At 39.3% G+C, this 15,093-nt stretch overlaps 2 protein-coding genes across 5 annotated transcripts; one reads left to right on the top strand and one right to left on the bottom strand.

The window, feature by feature from the left end:
* Positions 1-340: 340 nt before the first annotated feature.
* Positions 341-7,882, bottom strand: LOC145465828 (peptide methionine sulfoxide reductase-like). Its single transcript, XM_081449584.1, has 3 exons — positions 7,351-7,882; positions 6,025-6,276; positions 341-1,368 (listed from the first exon to the last, which is right to left on the bottom strand). The coding sequence occupies exons 2-3, from the start codon at positions 6,204-6,206 to the stop codon at positions 1,149-1,151; spliced, it is 402 nt and encodes a 133-aa protein (XP_081305710.1). The 5' UTR covers positions 6,207-6,276; positions 7,351-7,882; the 3' UTR covers positions 341-1,148.
* Positions 7,883-8,655: 773 nt separating this feature from the next.
* LOC145465466 (enoyl-[acyl-carrier-protein] reductase [NADPH] FabL-like) lies at positions 8,656-14,553 on the top strand. Of its 4 annotated transcripts, none has more exons than XR_014041607.1 (3): positions 8,656-9,927; positions 10,520-12,757; positions 13,638-13,725. XR_014041607.1 is itself a non-coding variant. In XM_081449247.1 (3 exons), exons 1-3 carry the CDS (start codon positions 9,370-9,372, stop codon positions 13,712-13,714), a joined length of 915 nt encoding a protein of 304 aa, XP_081305373.1. In that variant the 5' UTR covers positions 8,656-9,369; the 3' UTR covers positions 13,715-13,805. The 4 variants fall into 4 exon arrangements, 2 of the variants coding, with proteins under 2 accessions (XP_081305373.1, XP_081305374.1); XM_081449247.1 differs by having other exon boundaries at positions 10,520-10,799; positions 13,638-13,805; XR_014041608.1 differs by lacking the exon at positions 13,638-13,725 and having other exon boundaries at positions 8,656-10,211; positions 10,414-10,587.
* The last annotated feature ends 540 nt before the right edge of the window (positions 14,554-15,093 follow it).

Here is a 15,093-nt window from a genome sequence, read left to right as displayed (position 1 = left end):
CCAATTTGTCATTCCAGGTTTTGTTACAAGCATCGACATTTGAGATTGTTAATAGGTAGTTGCTTGTAGTTAACTTGAGCTTGATTGGTCAGTGGCTGCCTTTGGGGCCATCATCAACTATATCGTTGCTCACAACTGAAAGACTACAAGACGACCCATCCAAAATCAACACTTGTGTATTGGGGATTTACAATAACAGGAGATTGAACTATGGACATTGTACATCAAGCACAGGGGCTCTACAAAGGATGATAGGTCAAACAAGGCAATAAACGTTGATGTCCAGACCCCGTGAAGGTGAGACACAAAATAATATGAAATGAAACACACAACTAGAAATGGGAAGAGAAATTCCAAAGAAAGTGTCTTACTACATAAGTTTATTCACAGCTTTTGTATTAAATACTGAAATCTTTATATCCTCATGTATAAGTACATGTAATTAAGCTAAATATTGAGAGACTCCAGTCAGGAGTTTGTACAATGTAACAGTAACTCAGTGATTTCACTTTAGACTCAGGTCTACCCAAAGCAGTTGAATTCTCCATCCTGCAACACACCACAAGTTTAAATTGCAAGACTTCATGCGCAATGGGTCTGGCACTAAGCACTATAAAAGCAAACCAACATCATTTCTACTACTGACGGATCTGTAAATAACTTTCTGTTTAGAGCACTGAATGTTACAATTAAAGGGCGAAAACTATTAATAGTACACTGCACGCTGACCACATATAGTAACATGCTTAACAGCATTTATACCTCCCAACTCAAATACATTTTCTGATTGGAGGAGAAAATGTCATGTGTCAAAGGTCAGAACTCACTGACTCCCTAGGGAAACAACAACTTGGATGTTTGACTTGCACACGATCAGGCTGCACACCCTGGAACTGCAACAAATTTGTGTGCCACCCAGAGTCAAGCAAATAATTTTTTCACAATTTGTTCAAATTTTGAGTTGGGAGGCATAACAAAACACATGACTGGTCCCATAGGACACAGTGAGTTTTGCTTTCCCTCAACCCTTGATGTTTCCCTTGGCTCTGCCTTGGAAGATAATGAGGGTTCCGGGATACAAATCTCACTGTTTCCCATGGGGCCAGTCATTACACGTAAGTGCTTATTGCTCGATGAGCTGATTCAATTTAGAATCGTTTCTTTCCTATGATTTCTCTGACCAAATCTGCTTGGGCTTCACTGAGTTTTAGCTTATCCAATTCAGCTTCAAAACTCTTCAGTGAACCAAACCCTCCAACATAACCATTCAAACAAGCTGCAACTCGAGACTTCTTAAGTTCTTCGTCATTTAACCCTAAACTCTTCAGCAAAGTGGGGCGTTGACGCAGCATGTACTTTTGATGGTATCTGCAACATAACAGATCATGTTCCAGTTTTTGTATAGCTACATGTATTATATATATATGCACTTCTTAACAATACAGAATTTTGAGTCATGTACTCTGATATGCATACTATGGTCCTTATGTGTACAGGGAGATTTGGTTCGTGGGGAGGTGAATCCTCACAGGAACCTAACACAAGCAGGAAACAGACAGCACACTATTTACAGTCATTACAAGTTCTATGCTACGATTATCAGTTGAGTAAGGTGAAACAGAGCTTTGGCAATGAAGTTTTGGCCTTAAAATTACAGTGTTACCATAGACAACTTTACTTGTTTCCAGTGGCAACAATATAACATCATCCCCTTTCGCCCACTTTGCTGCCAATAATGTCAAAGGTCGACAAGTTGTCACTGGAAATGAAGCCAGTTGCCCGTGAAGACAACACGAGCTGAACATTAAAACCTGGTCACCAAACTTTTGCCATGGCTTACTCAACTGATAATTACAGTACCGTAATTTCTGGCCAATTACCTGCGGGTAATCTGTTTATTTCAACGCAAACATTTGTTGGTGTGGGTGAAAGGAAGGTGCGGGTAATGTGATAATTTTTAAATCTTCCGGTATAGTTTTAAAACCGTAAGCAGAGACGAATGCTGACACAAATGCCATATATGCTGACAAAAATCTTAAGTCCCTTGAGTCGACTGTAAATCAAGAACTCTGCAAGTTGTTCGATTGGTTAACGGTTAATAAATTAACCTTAAATATTAAAAAAACAAATTTTGTTATCTTTAGACCAGCTCAGAGAAAACTTACTTATCATCCCAAAATTATGATATTCGATAATGATCAACAAAAGAATGTGGCTCTAGAATGTAAAGAATTTGTGAGATATCTAGGTGTAATAATTGACAATAATCTTTCTTGGAAACATCACATTGATCATGTAGCTTTTAAAATAAGCCGAACTGTAGGATTGATTTGTAAACTATGGCACTTTCTACCAAGACAAACTCTTTTAACTATTTTTAGATCCTTAGTTACTCCTTATTTAACTTATAGTTTGGTGGCCTGGGGCCAAGCATATAAATCACACCTTGAAAAGCTTCCCAAGCTCCAAAAGCGAGCTCTTCGCTTTATTTATTTTTCTGAGCAAAATCAACATACGATTCCTTTATTTATTGATGCCAGTGTTTTACCGTTACAATTTTTGTATTATGAGCTTTTAGCTAACCTTATGTTTGAAATAAGACACAGAAATGCTCCTGGAAACATTCAAGATCTCTTTCAAGACATTTCTGATATTCATTCTTACAATACTCGATCCTCTGTCTCAAATAATTTTTACACACAAAGTTCTAGACTCTCAATTCAAGTGAATTCATTTTCTAGAATCGGAACAAAAATTTGGAATGAAATGCTAGATATATTTAAGAAAGCTTCCAAAAAATGTCTTTAAGAGGAAAATAAAACAAATACTTTTTGAAATTCTAGTTTCAGAAGACTGTTATATTGATCTTACAGAAATCGTTCAAAAAGTAAAGCTGAATTTATTTTCCTCCTAGTATGTATTCATTAAGGTAGTAGATACCTGCAAAAATGGCCAAATTTTGTCAAAACTGGAGTCCAGAAAGTATGACCACTGAAAACCATATTTAATCATAACTTATGCTACATTAAGACTTTAAGTCTTCAGCTACCTGTGGCAATAAGTTTTAAGAGGTTTCGTCAAATCCTGGCCGAGCTAAGGGGTGTTGACTAGGACCCCTACTGTGAAATAGCTACAATTTTGGGGCAGGTCAATCTCCTTCAGAACCTGTCCTAATTGGGCCGAATTTTCGTTGCAAATGCAGGAGAGATGGTAGAATGCAATGACCTACTTTTCACCAGCTTCTGGGGGGGTTCTGTTTCCATGGCAACAAGCAAACATAAAAGAAAACTTTTTTCCAGTTTGGCACTCATTTAATGATCTATGTTTCACCTGTATGGCTTCAAAAACTACATCATTGCATTCTACAGGCAAAAATACACACCCCTGCCAACTTTGGTGAGAATTGGACAATTCGTTCTCTCAAACGACCTGCCCCTAAATTGCATAACCTCAAAAAACGTAACTTTTTCATCCCCAGATTTTACTACATTTTTGAATAATGAAATACATTTGAGACATTCTCAGCAGGTAAATGTTATTTAGACCTTAATAAAAAAGTATCTAAATAATGTTCGAAGTGAAAAATTAAAGTCCAAAAGCCCCAGGCTCATATGTTGGCCCCTCCTGCTCCTCATTCCTTTCACTGCGGCTTTTTCACTGACTGCGACGAATTTGGTGCTGTTGTTTTGTTGCCTCTGAGGACTTTTCTGCAGGTGCACAGAGTCTCTGTTTATCAATGGCTGTCAGACCAGACTTGCAGTGCTCTCCAACCACCAGGTTGAGTCCTCTTAGCATTGTTTGGACTGCTCTAGCACCCCATTGAAGAGGCAAACAGCAATAGCGCAAGCTGTCAACACTGTCTCAGGACCAGCAAAGAGTTTTTTTGGACTGATGTCCCAAACAAGGTGATTTAGGGCCTCATTGCTGTTCTGTGAGAGGCCTTCCAATACACTTTGGAGAAGGTTTCTGTCCCACAAAGCCTCAAATGTGGGAAGAATCTCTTGCATCACAGCAGGGGCCACATTCTTTGGGCTGAATGTGTTGGTGCCATTTGCCTGATCACACTGCCATTTGCACCATGAATCAGGCCCTTCAGGACAGTAGTCATGAAGTGGAGTGTCTTCAGTTGAGGCATAGTGGTTCCAAATGTGAATAGAAGCTGATCTTTATTTGTAATATCGTTAGTTTATTAGTTGTCTTTAGTCATTGTTGTCAATTCTAGTCTCTTTAGTTCTCTTGTTACCTTCAGTTGTATTAAGTTGTACCTAGTTGTATATTAATAACTCGTCCAAACATGACCCGCCTAGATTAGCTCAGCTGCGGGCATGTTATAATTGTAATTTTAATTTGATAACAAATAAAATGTATGTATGTATGTATGAATGTATGTATGTATGTATGTAATATAGAAAAAATATAAAAGTCATTAAAGGAACTGTTCCTAAAAACTGTGTATTGCCTCATTTATCCCGCTTGCATTGCCTGTAGACTTAAATGCTCTCGATGAAAACCGATGCAAATTGAAAACATATCAACAAACGTTGTTGGCAAACAAAATCTTTTATCACATGTGTGCTATTACTTTCTTACCTTGCTAATTTCAAGGATTGTTTCTTTGTTTAGTTGAAAACCAAAACTTTATTCACTAACTGGAATAATAAACTCGGAAAATAAAAGAATAAAAATGTGAAATAGCAGGCTTCAAAGTAATTCACACAGAAAAAATGATGCTGACATGTTCGTTTCATGGCGCCACTGCCGCCACGTAATTAATATGACACGACATAAAAGGTGATTGTCGGCACGCATGTAAACGAACATTCACAGACAACATTTTAAAACACCAGAATATTTGGCGCATCAGTAAAATATTCCTAGGAAACACTGCCTTGAGGTAGAGAGTATTTTCCTGTTTCAAGCGCTTTCTTAGAGTCAGTAGATCCTGAGATATCCACTGCCTTCTGACAACTGTAAACGTAACTGAATTGGATATTTAACCTGATAAATTAAAAAATAAGAAGTTCATGGCTAAGGAGAGTTTTTTCACCTCTGAACTGGCAGCTAAGCGAAGAGTTTATCAATCTTCGGCTTTAAAAAAATCTACACTTGTACGGGTTATGCACGGTCATGAAGGCTTATCATCACTCCAACTTTGTGAGTTCATGAATTTCTTTTGTTTTTGGGTGCGGGTTATCTGCCAGTGCGGGTAATCTGTTGAAATTTTTTTCTTCTTATTGCGAAAAATGACTGATGCGGTAATCTACCGAGTGGGTAAACAGCCAGAAATTACGGTAACCATGGCAGTCATGAGGATCTCTACAAGGCAGACAAGATCCCATTTCACACCATGGTGAATTTTAACAAAATTCTTGCAGTTTACCCATAAATCCATGAATTAATTCATCTCTTCATTACTTTTCACACATGATGTATTAATTTTTCCCCTCATCACACATGAACTTTTTGCTAACCCTTTGCATTTCCTGTGATAGCCAGGTTCCAGAATAATCATTTCACAGCCCATTAAAACTTGTTTGTTGTTCATGTATAACACTGCTCTTACTACAAAAAATCTTCCCAAAGTCAACTCTTTGTGTTTTTCAATATTTTAAAAAAATTGCTATAATTCCGTACTGACAACAAAGAAAGCTAGACGGAGATTCTACAGCATGAAGTACAATTATATTGTAGAAGTAAATGCTCGTTGGCTCCCTGCATATGGGACGCTACATGTAGAAAGTGGAAGGCTACCCCCTCCCCCCCTCCCCTCCCTCCCTCCCTCTCTCTCTCAAAATTTTGCTAGGTTTTCCTAACAGTCTACGGGTAACACTTCATACTCCTGAGTGAGAAGACAGTGCAAGTTAGAGTGTCTTTCCTGAAAACATGACAACATAATGAAGACAGGCAAGCAATTGATTTTAACTATTCAATCTAAAATCATTCTTACTAATCTTTCAGCTGCCTTGATACCGCTGTAGCTGAAACACTTAAACACTTAAACAAAAATAACCATTAAATACATACTGTTCTGCAACATAGAATGTATCTGCTGGTAGAATCTTTGTTGCTATTTTTCTTTTTATTGTGTTCTGATGCTCGTCTCGTGTCTGCTCTGCAAGTTGCTTTTGCTGGTTGTCATGATAGAAAATGGCCGACATGTATTGTGCTTTGTGCAATGCTGTAGGATCATGGTTTTTCCAAAACATCTTTAACAGATCTCTGTAGGTTGTACAGTTTGGATCATATTCCAGCTGCACAGTTTCCGTATGGTCCCCGCTGAGAAGTAAAAAACAAAGATTAAAAATATATCCCAAGGTCAACACTCTTCTCAAGGTTGAAAACCACCTGTTTTTGCATACTACTCAGGTGTGCTGTGATTACGTACTAAAGGGTGGACAATTTCACCAGCTGAAAACAACAGTAAGTTACTATCACCAGCTGATTAATTAACCAAACAAACAATTAAGCCCAGTGTGCAAAGGAAGTCATGTCCAATAGCCTGGGGCTAGATTGGATTCTGTTGGATGGACCTTATTACGGTTTTTGATGCCAACTTGATGGGTTGGCAAAGCGGTCAGAAATTACAGTGCTTTTATAGGAATCTGATGGCAAATAACTTTCTCCAAAATTGAATTTTCCCCAATTTGTGAATCGCAACTTTTAAATGCTAGGTAGAATATTGCATTCACCAAGTTTGGAGGATGTAGCTTGGCTAGAAGACGCTCAGTTAATTTCTCTAATTTTCCATAATATAACATAACATAACACCAGAAGCTTATAATGAGGTTATACGCTTCTGATAACATATATGAGGTCAGTAAATATTAGCACAGACAAAAGTTTACATGTCACGCATTCATGTCACATAATGCCAATGCTTATGTAACATGACTCAGCGCTTAACAGAAAGTTAAACATATAAGCTTAAGAATTCTTATATTGGCTTTCAGAATATTAGCACAGACAAAAGTTTTCATGTCACGCATTCATGTCACGTATTGCGAACACTTATGTAACATGACTCAGCGCTTAGCTGTAAACACATAAGCTTAAGAATTCTTATATTGGCTTTCAGATGTTGAGAACCAAATTACAATATTTCACAACACTAACTCCGCGTAGTTTTCTCAAACAGCAAACTACTATAGCTTTTAACCTTAACAGGGACACTTAATGTTATAAACATTGTTAGAACGTTTAAACGTCTAAGCTGCGTCAACTAATGTCGATTATTATGTAATCTTTTTTTTTTTTTTCTGACAAGAAAAGTGTTAGACTTCATGAAATCGATATCACAAACCCAAGAAAAGGCAGTGTTAATTCCCTTGCTCCAGTTAGTGAGTAACTTACAGGCTCGTATAAGTCGGAAAGGGCTTAGATCCCCCAGTATATCCGACTACAGTTCGTACGACGCCATTAGCGCATCCAAACTGAGCCTCGGGGAACCAAAATCAGCTCATTGCAAAAGTTGCTTTGTGTGTTTCGCCATCTGCCATGTCTTCAAGAGGTGGTCTTACCACCTCCATCGTAGTACCAAGTGTATTTCCCGTCTTGGGGAAAGAGATCGACCGGAAAGAACGAAGGATTGATGTAACTATGGCCCTTCCACGAGACATAAGGTATTACAGTACTCCTATAGCTCGTCCCAGACCTTTGTGATGAATGTGGGTTGCGCGACTGCAGTTTTGGGGGAGGGGAGGTTGCTAGTCGGGGGAGGTAGTGACGTTGCCTGTTTTACTAAGGTTGCGAAGAAAACTAGAAGACAAACGCCATACCGGTAATTCTACTTGGTGTTAAACCGGCCATATAGATTGCTTTGTTTTTATCATTCTTACCTATTTCACGTGCACCTCTTTTTATAATTACACTTCCAGGTTGTAAAGCACCTGGGCTTTTGAAGGTGCCGTGCATGATTTTTAAATTTTAATCATGTTACCTTATTCAATTATTTGTAACTGGAATATTGGATAGATATTTTTATATAAATTTTTGTACCGAGGCATGGGAGAGACACAATTTCTCCCCCCGAAATTTTTTATAAGTATATAAATTGGGTTTTCTTTCCGAGAACTTGACAGGCCAAGGAGTTCTGCGCCCTTAAATTTTTTATACTCATATAAATGATATATTTTTTACTGAGGCTTAGACAGGGCGTGGAGTACTTTGCCGCAAATTTTTTATAAGCATTTAAATGATGCTTTATTACCGAGACCTAGGCAGGACTTGCGAAGTTCAGATTTGGTTAGAAATCCCGAGCTTTAATTGTTAAAAAGAAACTCGATTTTAGACCAATCATCGCGCGTATTTTCTTTGGGCTAGTTTCTAATAATGTATTTTGATCTGCTAATAGTTGTTCTATGATACCGTAGTTAGGGAGGTTCAAAACTTTATCTAGATCCTCTTCACTGACACTTCGAAAACAATATTATATTATTGTTTATCAAAGTAAACAAGGTGTTTTCTTCTTTTCGTCACGGAATTTCTAAAAGAAATAGAAGGCATCTTCACGGCCCGTGTTTTTATCGAGATAGTAGAAACACGATTTTAAACCAATCAGCGCGCGTTTAATATCTTTGAGCAATTTCCTGGCAAACTGACAAGTAATAACAATTGCTGGTTTTCAGTGTCACGCAATTCAAAATAGATGAAAATAAAAATCAAAACCTGTCAATAGATAAAGTCCAGAATTTGGGAAATGAAAGAAGGTAAATATGCAAAGACTCTCGCCAAAATTCTGGTCACAGCAATTTTTCTTATGCGAGATATGCGGAGAAATTTTTTGCCCAAATTTATAGAGATTTGTATGGAGACGCTATGATGTCCATGATGGTGCCCATCCGTATGGGCACCAACATGGCGGCCGGAAACCAACAGAAACATCTGTCACTGAGTTTTGCTACAAAAGCGTGAATTTATCCCTCGAGGAACTCTAAAACATTAAAACAATACTTTTTCTAAGACATGAACTGTTGAGATAGCCAAGTTCCCCTAAATAAGTCACTTTTTTAACCATCATGACAGCTCTCTAGACCGTCATGTAAATGCCGCGTCACGCAAAAGCTTAGAAATTTAAGCGTAGTGGATCACAAAACCAAGAACCCATTCGGAGCGAAAATTTGTATGAATATTAGTTTTCAGCAGCTCTTATACATCATTTAAGTAAAATCTCAGGAAGATCAATAATTTTGTAGTTCGAATTTTAGTGACGTCATGTGAAAACCAGCTATTCGATCTTGAACTGGTTTTCGACCTGCCGAACCGGACGCCAGAGCCCACGTAGACAGTCTTGCTAGAAGTTGCGAAAATTTCCTAGTTCTTTCAATTGCTGAATAACTTTTCATTTGAAGCAAGGGCGTTTGAAGTCTCAACATGTACGGCATCATCACCGGCGGCACCCGAGGTCTGGGATTCGATGCAGCCGAGGAGCTAGCGAAGGACGGCTACACGCATTTGATCCTTACCTACAACTCGAACACGGAGCGCGCGACAAAATCGAAGAAGGTCCTGGAGGAAAAGTATGGAATCTCAGTGTTCCTTGTGAAAGGAGATTTAGTTCAACCTGAAACTGTCGATGCAATCTTTGAATGCGTGGAGAAGAATTTTGGAAACAAGCTCAACACTCTCGTTCATAACGCTGGCGCCGCGATCGGCGTGACATCCATAGCTGAAACTGACGAAGCTAAAAAGGCCGCTGCGAGTTACAAGAAAACTATCGGCTCTGGCGAATTTGACGATTTTTCTGCCTATGATTATTTTCAAGATATATATCCCAAGTGTTTTATTCGAATGGTGGAAAGATCGATCAAAATTATGGAGGATGGTAAAGGTTATATCTTGGCGATCTCCACGTACGGCTCCAATTGCATCCAAACTCCCAAACCTGGATACGCCATCACTGCCCAAGCCAAAGGTGGCTTAGAATTATTGGTTAGTAACGTAAAATCAGGCATGCTAAAAATTCGGGATCTCTGTTTGATCAGTAGTCTCGAGTTGGAAGCGTTCATAATATTAAAAAAAAATAAAATAAAAAATAAACATCATATTAGGATACGTGCAGATTTTACAGAAGACCTCTGCATGCGGAATAAGAAAACAGAAGCATGCAAGGTAGGTTTAGAGCGAGCTTTTCTCTGCTGAGGTATTCTATTTTTGCTTTAAAAATCATATATCACATTATTTTAGATTGCGTCTTTCAGTCCCCTTGAGCTCATGTATTCTGGTTACTAATTTTAGCTATCGACAAGAGAATAGGATCGTAATCTCTTGCTACTGAATGATTTCAGAGATCTCAGTAACATATTTTTCAATAATTGCACTTCCTGGTTCAGGGCCGCTATTAGCTACGGCCCTGAATCATGAAGTGCGATTGTTGAACATATGTTACCGAGATCTCTGAAATCATTCAATAGCAAGAGATTATGATCCTATTCTCTTGTCTTGTCCTATTCTCTTATACTGCTAGTAACAGGCAAATCGAGGCACTTGCCTCAGTCATAATTTTCGTTTTTGTTATTTTTAGTCAGCGGTTATGCATCAGTCAATTCCAGCAGTGCTCATTCCCCCCCCCCCCCCCGGGAAACCGCGGGGCATTTGCTCACGTTGTCAGTCCCGAGGGTGGGGCATCCGCAATTTTATCGCGGCCCGGGGGCTGGGCATTTGCGTATCCCGGGGCGACCCCCGAGCATTCGACACACGTGTTCTGGAAAGTGCCATGGATGAGTTCATCGGGAAAGACGAGGTGTTTGTCGAACAATGGCTTGTCTGTCAGGGACTAGAGAAAGTTGCAGTTGTTTTTAAAGGTATGTTTTCTCAATTTTAGATATTTCTTCATTACTTGTAAGCATATAAATATAAGCGACAAGGTGAACTATATTTTGTTTATCACAAAACAATCACTGACGTGAACACGAAGATTTCGCTTTTCGCATTCAAAACTAGCCTAGCATTTTTTAAATTCATGAAAGTGGAGTTAAAATACTTCAAATGATGCGATCTTCAAGACAGATCTTGCGAGCTTAAAATGCAATGCATCATCATTTAAAATGTCTTGATTCTTCACAGAAAAAGTAGCCTGCGAATACAGGCGCCTATCATCGCTCGTGGCTGGGGGCACATCCGCCGCAATCCCAGCTATCCTCTAGCAAACTGTTAAAAACAAATATAAAGAAATAAATATAAACAGAATCAACTAACCCGTACCGTTGTCCTTGAAGTCTTACCGTTGCATTAAAACACTGAACAGTTGACCGTTTTATTCACTGATTAATTAAAAAACTGCACAGGTGTTGGAAGGCGACGATCCCGGGGGCGGGGCATTTGCACTCTTTCTTCGTCCCCACCCCGGGGGCATTTAGACAGCTTATGTGTCCCCACCCCGGGGAATTTGCCCATTTTTTAAAAAAAATGTTAATGCTCGGGGGTTAGCTTGGGGGAGGAGGGGGGGGGGGATGGGCACTGCTGGAATTGACTGATGCATTAATACCTTGGAAGGGAGTTAAACATGGACACATTGCCTCAGTCGTGAATTGTTCATGGACATTGCCTCAGTCGTGATTATCTTCTGGCCAATCACTATTATATTACCCTTTCACTGCAGTTGCTCCGTTAACGCTGTGTTTTCATGATACCGCCTCAATCTCAAGTTATCTGAAGCCTCTATGAACAAAATAGCGTGTGCTTAATACATCTGGTATTTCATCACCCACCGGGGAAATGACACAAATACATCGGCGAATCACGCCATCGCGTTTGAACTTCTTTATACTCGTGCAAACAAGCATGACAAATATTTGCGTTTGCAATGTTAAAATCTGACTTGAAAAATTCAGGGTCAGCGCAGTTCGTAGTCCCATATTGGTCAAGTTCCCAGAAAAAAACAATAAAGACTATGAGCGACAGCTCCTCAGAAGACGTGAAAGGTTCACTCGTGATCTGCTATTACGAACGAAATGCTGCGAAATGTGATCATGAGTATTTACGAAATTGGTAGCTGAATTATTTGTCGCAACATTACCAGAAATTCAATCAGCGACTTTGGCACGACTACAACCAATGACGTCACCAGGTCGATAAACTCGGTTCAGTCTTCGACAACGAAATAAGTGCTATCCGGTTCAAAAAACTTGTTTGAGCTATGTACTGAGAAAATGAAACTTTCCAATTTGACCTTTTGGTAAAAGCATATTGCACGGAAAACACAGAATGCGTTGTATTTTTCACGAGAATTCGATGATGTAGAATAATTAGATTAAGGCGGGACTTAACCTAAAATTTTGAAAGAAATTCGAAGTTTTTGTTTTTAGTACGGAACTCGAATCTTAAGGTATTGAAGTTTTATTTTGACAACTACTGTTGCTATAAGTTTTAAAGCTCGTTTTCTCAAAACGAGTTATTTTCGCCTTCTAGAAAAGATATCTTGAGAAGGATTTATTCAGTGGAGCTAAACTTTTCAGGATTTGTTGTTCTGAGTACATTCTGTGGGATGAGCATAGAACTTTTCCATCCAGTGCACTCTGTCAAAGTTATGTATTGAAACGTATGCTAGATTTTCTGTATCAGATTTAACTGGTCATCATTTCACGTGTTTTTAACTTTTCAAAAATCTCTACGCTTATCCAGCCAGCTGTTTGTCTTCTTTTGATAAATGTAAAAATTATTCCTTTTGATCAGTTCTTGTAGGAGTTATCTTTTCTTAAGTAAACCCTGGCATTCCCCAGCAGGTGGCAGATTTAATCAGGCGGTGTCAGGCTACAATACAGTAAGTTATAGGGTACACAAATATTTTTTTCATAATCTTTGCTCTTTGAGCTTTTTAAAATGTACACTTTGCCATGGTTTGGAGTTAACTCTTAGCCACGAGAAAATGTTTGAAACATGGTGTGTATAAACCTTATGTCCCACCTTAATGTACGCAAGGTGTGAGTATCTGACATGTTGAAGGTCTGTTCCTTTGATATAATCCGGATCAGAAACAATAATGCAAGATTACTCGAATCATGTTGCATCTAAATTGCATGGTGAGATTACTGATTTTTATATGGAAGGATCCATCGGTTCCTTTGGTGCACCATGATCCAGACAGTGGATTAATGATCCTGATCCAGATCAACCCAAAAGAACGCACCCTGAGTCGGACATAAAGATTTAATTGTTAAAATAAGAGTTTTACAGCATTTTCATTTGTTCATGACATGCATGTAGTCGGTCTTTCCAATTAAACATAAAGGAACTCGGTCACTGCACAAGACATTTACCTAGCTACACACTATAATTTGAAGAAACCGAAACGTAATATCTAGGATGACAGATTACACGTTATGCCAACATAAAATCAGGGTATAGAGATTTCTAGTGTTTTATTAGTTTTGATCTCTACGGCTAACTCGATTCTTTTTATGTTTGTTCTGCCATAACTCGTAAAAAGATGAGATTATAAGTTATCGACCGTTGTTATTGCACTAGTGCGAGTATTACATTGGAGCAGTAACGCCCTTTTTCCCCGCAAAGGAACCAAAACCTTGCATAATCCAGCTGTAGGACTAATCAGGGAATCTTTGCCTTGTTCACATAACCTGATACAAACACGCTACTCAGCCAAACAAAACGCGTGTAATATTTGTGTTATTTTTTCTCTACAGGTGCGATATTACGCTCAAGCCCTGGCCCCTCGCGGGATTACTGTGAACGTCATCATCCCTGGCTTTATCCTTTCTGACGCGTGGCATCATTTGACAGCGAGTATGGGTGGTGTTGAAAGCGAGGCTGTAAAGACGAAGATTCAGGGGACCCCCATGAAGCGCTTCGGGGAAGGTCGGGAGTTTGGTCACGTGGTTTCTTTTCTTTGCTCACCCAAGGCATCGTTCATTACAGGGGTGTCCTTGCCAGTGGATGGGGGGCTCCATCTCCAATGATTGGATTCCATTTTACCGAGCGCGTTTCACCTAGTTCAAAACAGCAGACTTTTTTTCCCAAAGTCTTCTGGTTACATTTCATTTAAGACGGAATATCCATTTTCTTACCACTGCTTTCCATTAAAAAATAATAAATTGCAGCTGCAAGACGCTTTCACTGTAATATCATAGTATATCTCCCCACTCGGAGGATAGCCTGTATTGTGGACATCTTAGCTGGGCGAGCGATGGATATTTTTTTTTTCGTATCATGGAAGAGGGCGTGGTGGCACCGGGCGGGGAAGATGAGCCAAAAAAAACTTGTTCCATCCCCTCCCCTCTGCTGTCAATTGTCAATCAGCCTCACTCAGTACTCGTTAGTGCCACATATTAGTTTCTAAAGAAACCTCCGGGGGTCTTTGGCGGGCAAATGAATCTCTTGGCTTTTCATCGAGTAAGATCGAGTAAGTGCTCTGACAAAGAGCTCACGCTCGAAACGTCAGCTTCGCTAACTCGTTGAGACGGTTTCTTTACCTTTACCAACTACAAGTTGTATGATGAAAAGCTCAGTGTGAGAGCAACTAGTTCAGTTGTACCTGAACCAGAAAGAAAACGTTTTCCTGCGCTCTGATTTGCTATTAAAACTAAGTATGCTTTCATATTTCGTTGCCTAGTATACCGGTAATCGATCTGCTACAGTTTCGGCACGTTACTCTCAGTTACTACGCGCGCTGTGATTGGCCAATTTAGCGGGCCTTGCTCGCTAAAATTTAAAGCTGTTTTTTGTTGGCAAAATATTTCGTGATTTATGAAGATGATTTTTTTCAGTGTTTTCTTTTGCTAAAGGAACAAAAAGAAAAAACAAAAGGCCAACAAAGTGCGATCAGAGTAAACAGCTTTCACGTAATGGTAGACCAGTGGTAGCAGATGTAGTAGGGAGCTTAAGCAAACCACGACGACGACGGCAACGAGAACGTCACAAAACAAAAGGTTTAATGAGCAAAACAATAGCTGTGCACGTGCGTTAAAAAACTTTGGATATTTCTTTCCGTCCTCTGCAAAACAACAACGTGAAATGACCAAGTTCTGCGTCGTCTACTGAACGTGGACGACGACAGCTTATTTTCGTATTTTCATTTGGAATTGAACGCTGTCATTGCATATTTAGCCTGAGCACGTTCTTAGAGCCATTGGCGTACCGCAC

Source organism: Orbicella franksi, chromosome 13, assembly GCF_964199315.1.
Source record: "Orbicella franksi chromosome 13, jaOrbFran1.1, whole genome shotgun sequence".
NCBI classification, from domain to species: domain Eukaryota; kingdom Metazoa; phylum Cnidaria; class Anthozoa; order Scleractinia; family Merulinidae; genus Orbicella; species Orbicella franksi.
This window is presented reverse-complemented; position numbering and strand designations above follow the sequence as displayed.

Excerpts from the sequence above, each read along its gene's own strand:
- LOC145465828 (XM_081449584.1), bottom strand. The coding sequence starts at position 6,206 with ATGTTTTGGAAAAACCATGATCCTACAGCATTGCACAAAGCACAATAC. Across the intron at positions 1,369-6,024 it reads ACATTCTATGTTGCAGAACA|ATACCATCAAAAGTACATGC; the intron begins GTATGTATTTAA and ends GTTATGTTGCAG.
- LOC145465466 (XM_081449247.1), top strand. The coding sequence starts at position 9,370 with ATGTACGGCATCATCACCGGCGGCACCCGAGGTCTGGGATTCGATGCA. Across the intron at positions 9,928-10,519 it reads AAGGTGGCTTAGAATTATTG|TCAGCGGTTATGCATCAGTC; the intron begins GTTAGTAACGTA and ends TGTTATTTTTAG. Across the intron at positions 10,800-13,637 it reads AGTTGCAGTTGTTTTTAAAG|GTGCGATATTACGCTCAAGC; the intron begins GTATGTTTTCTC and ends TTTTCTCTACAG.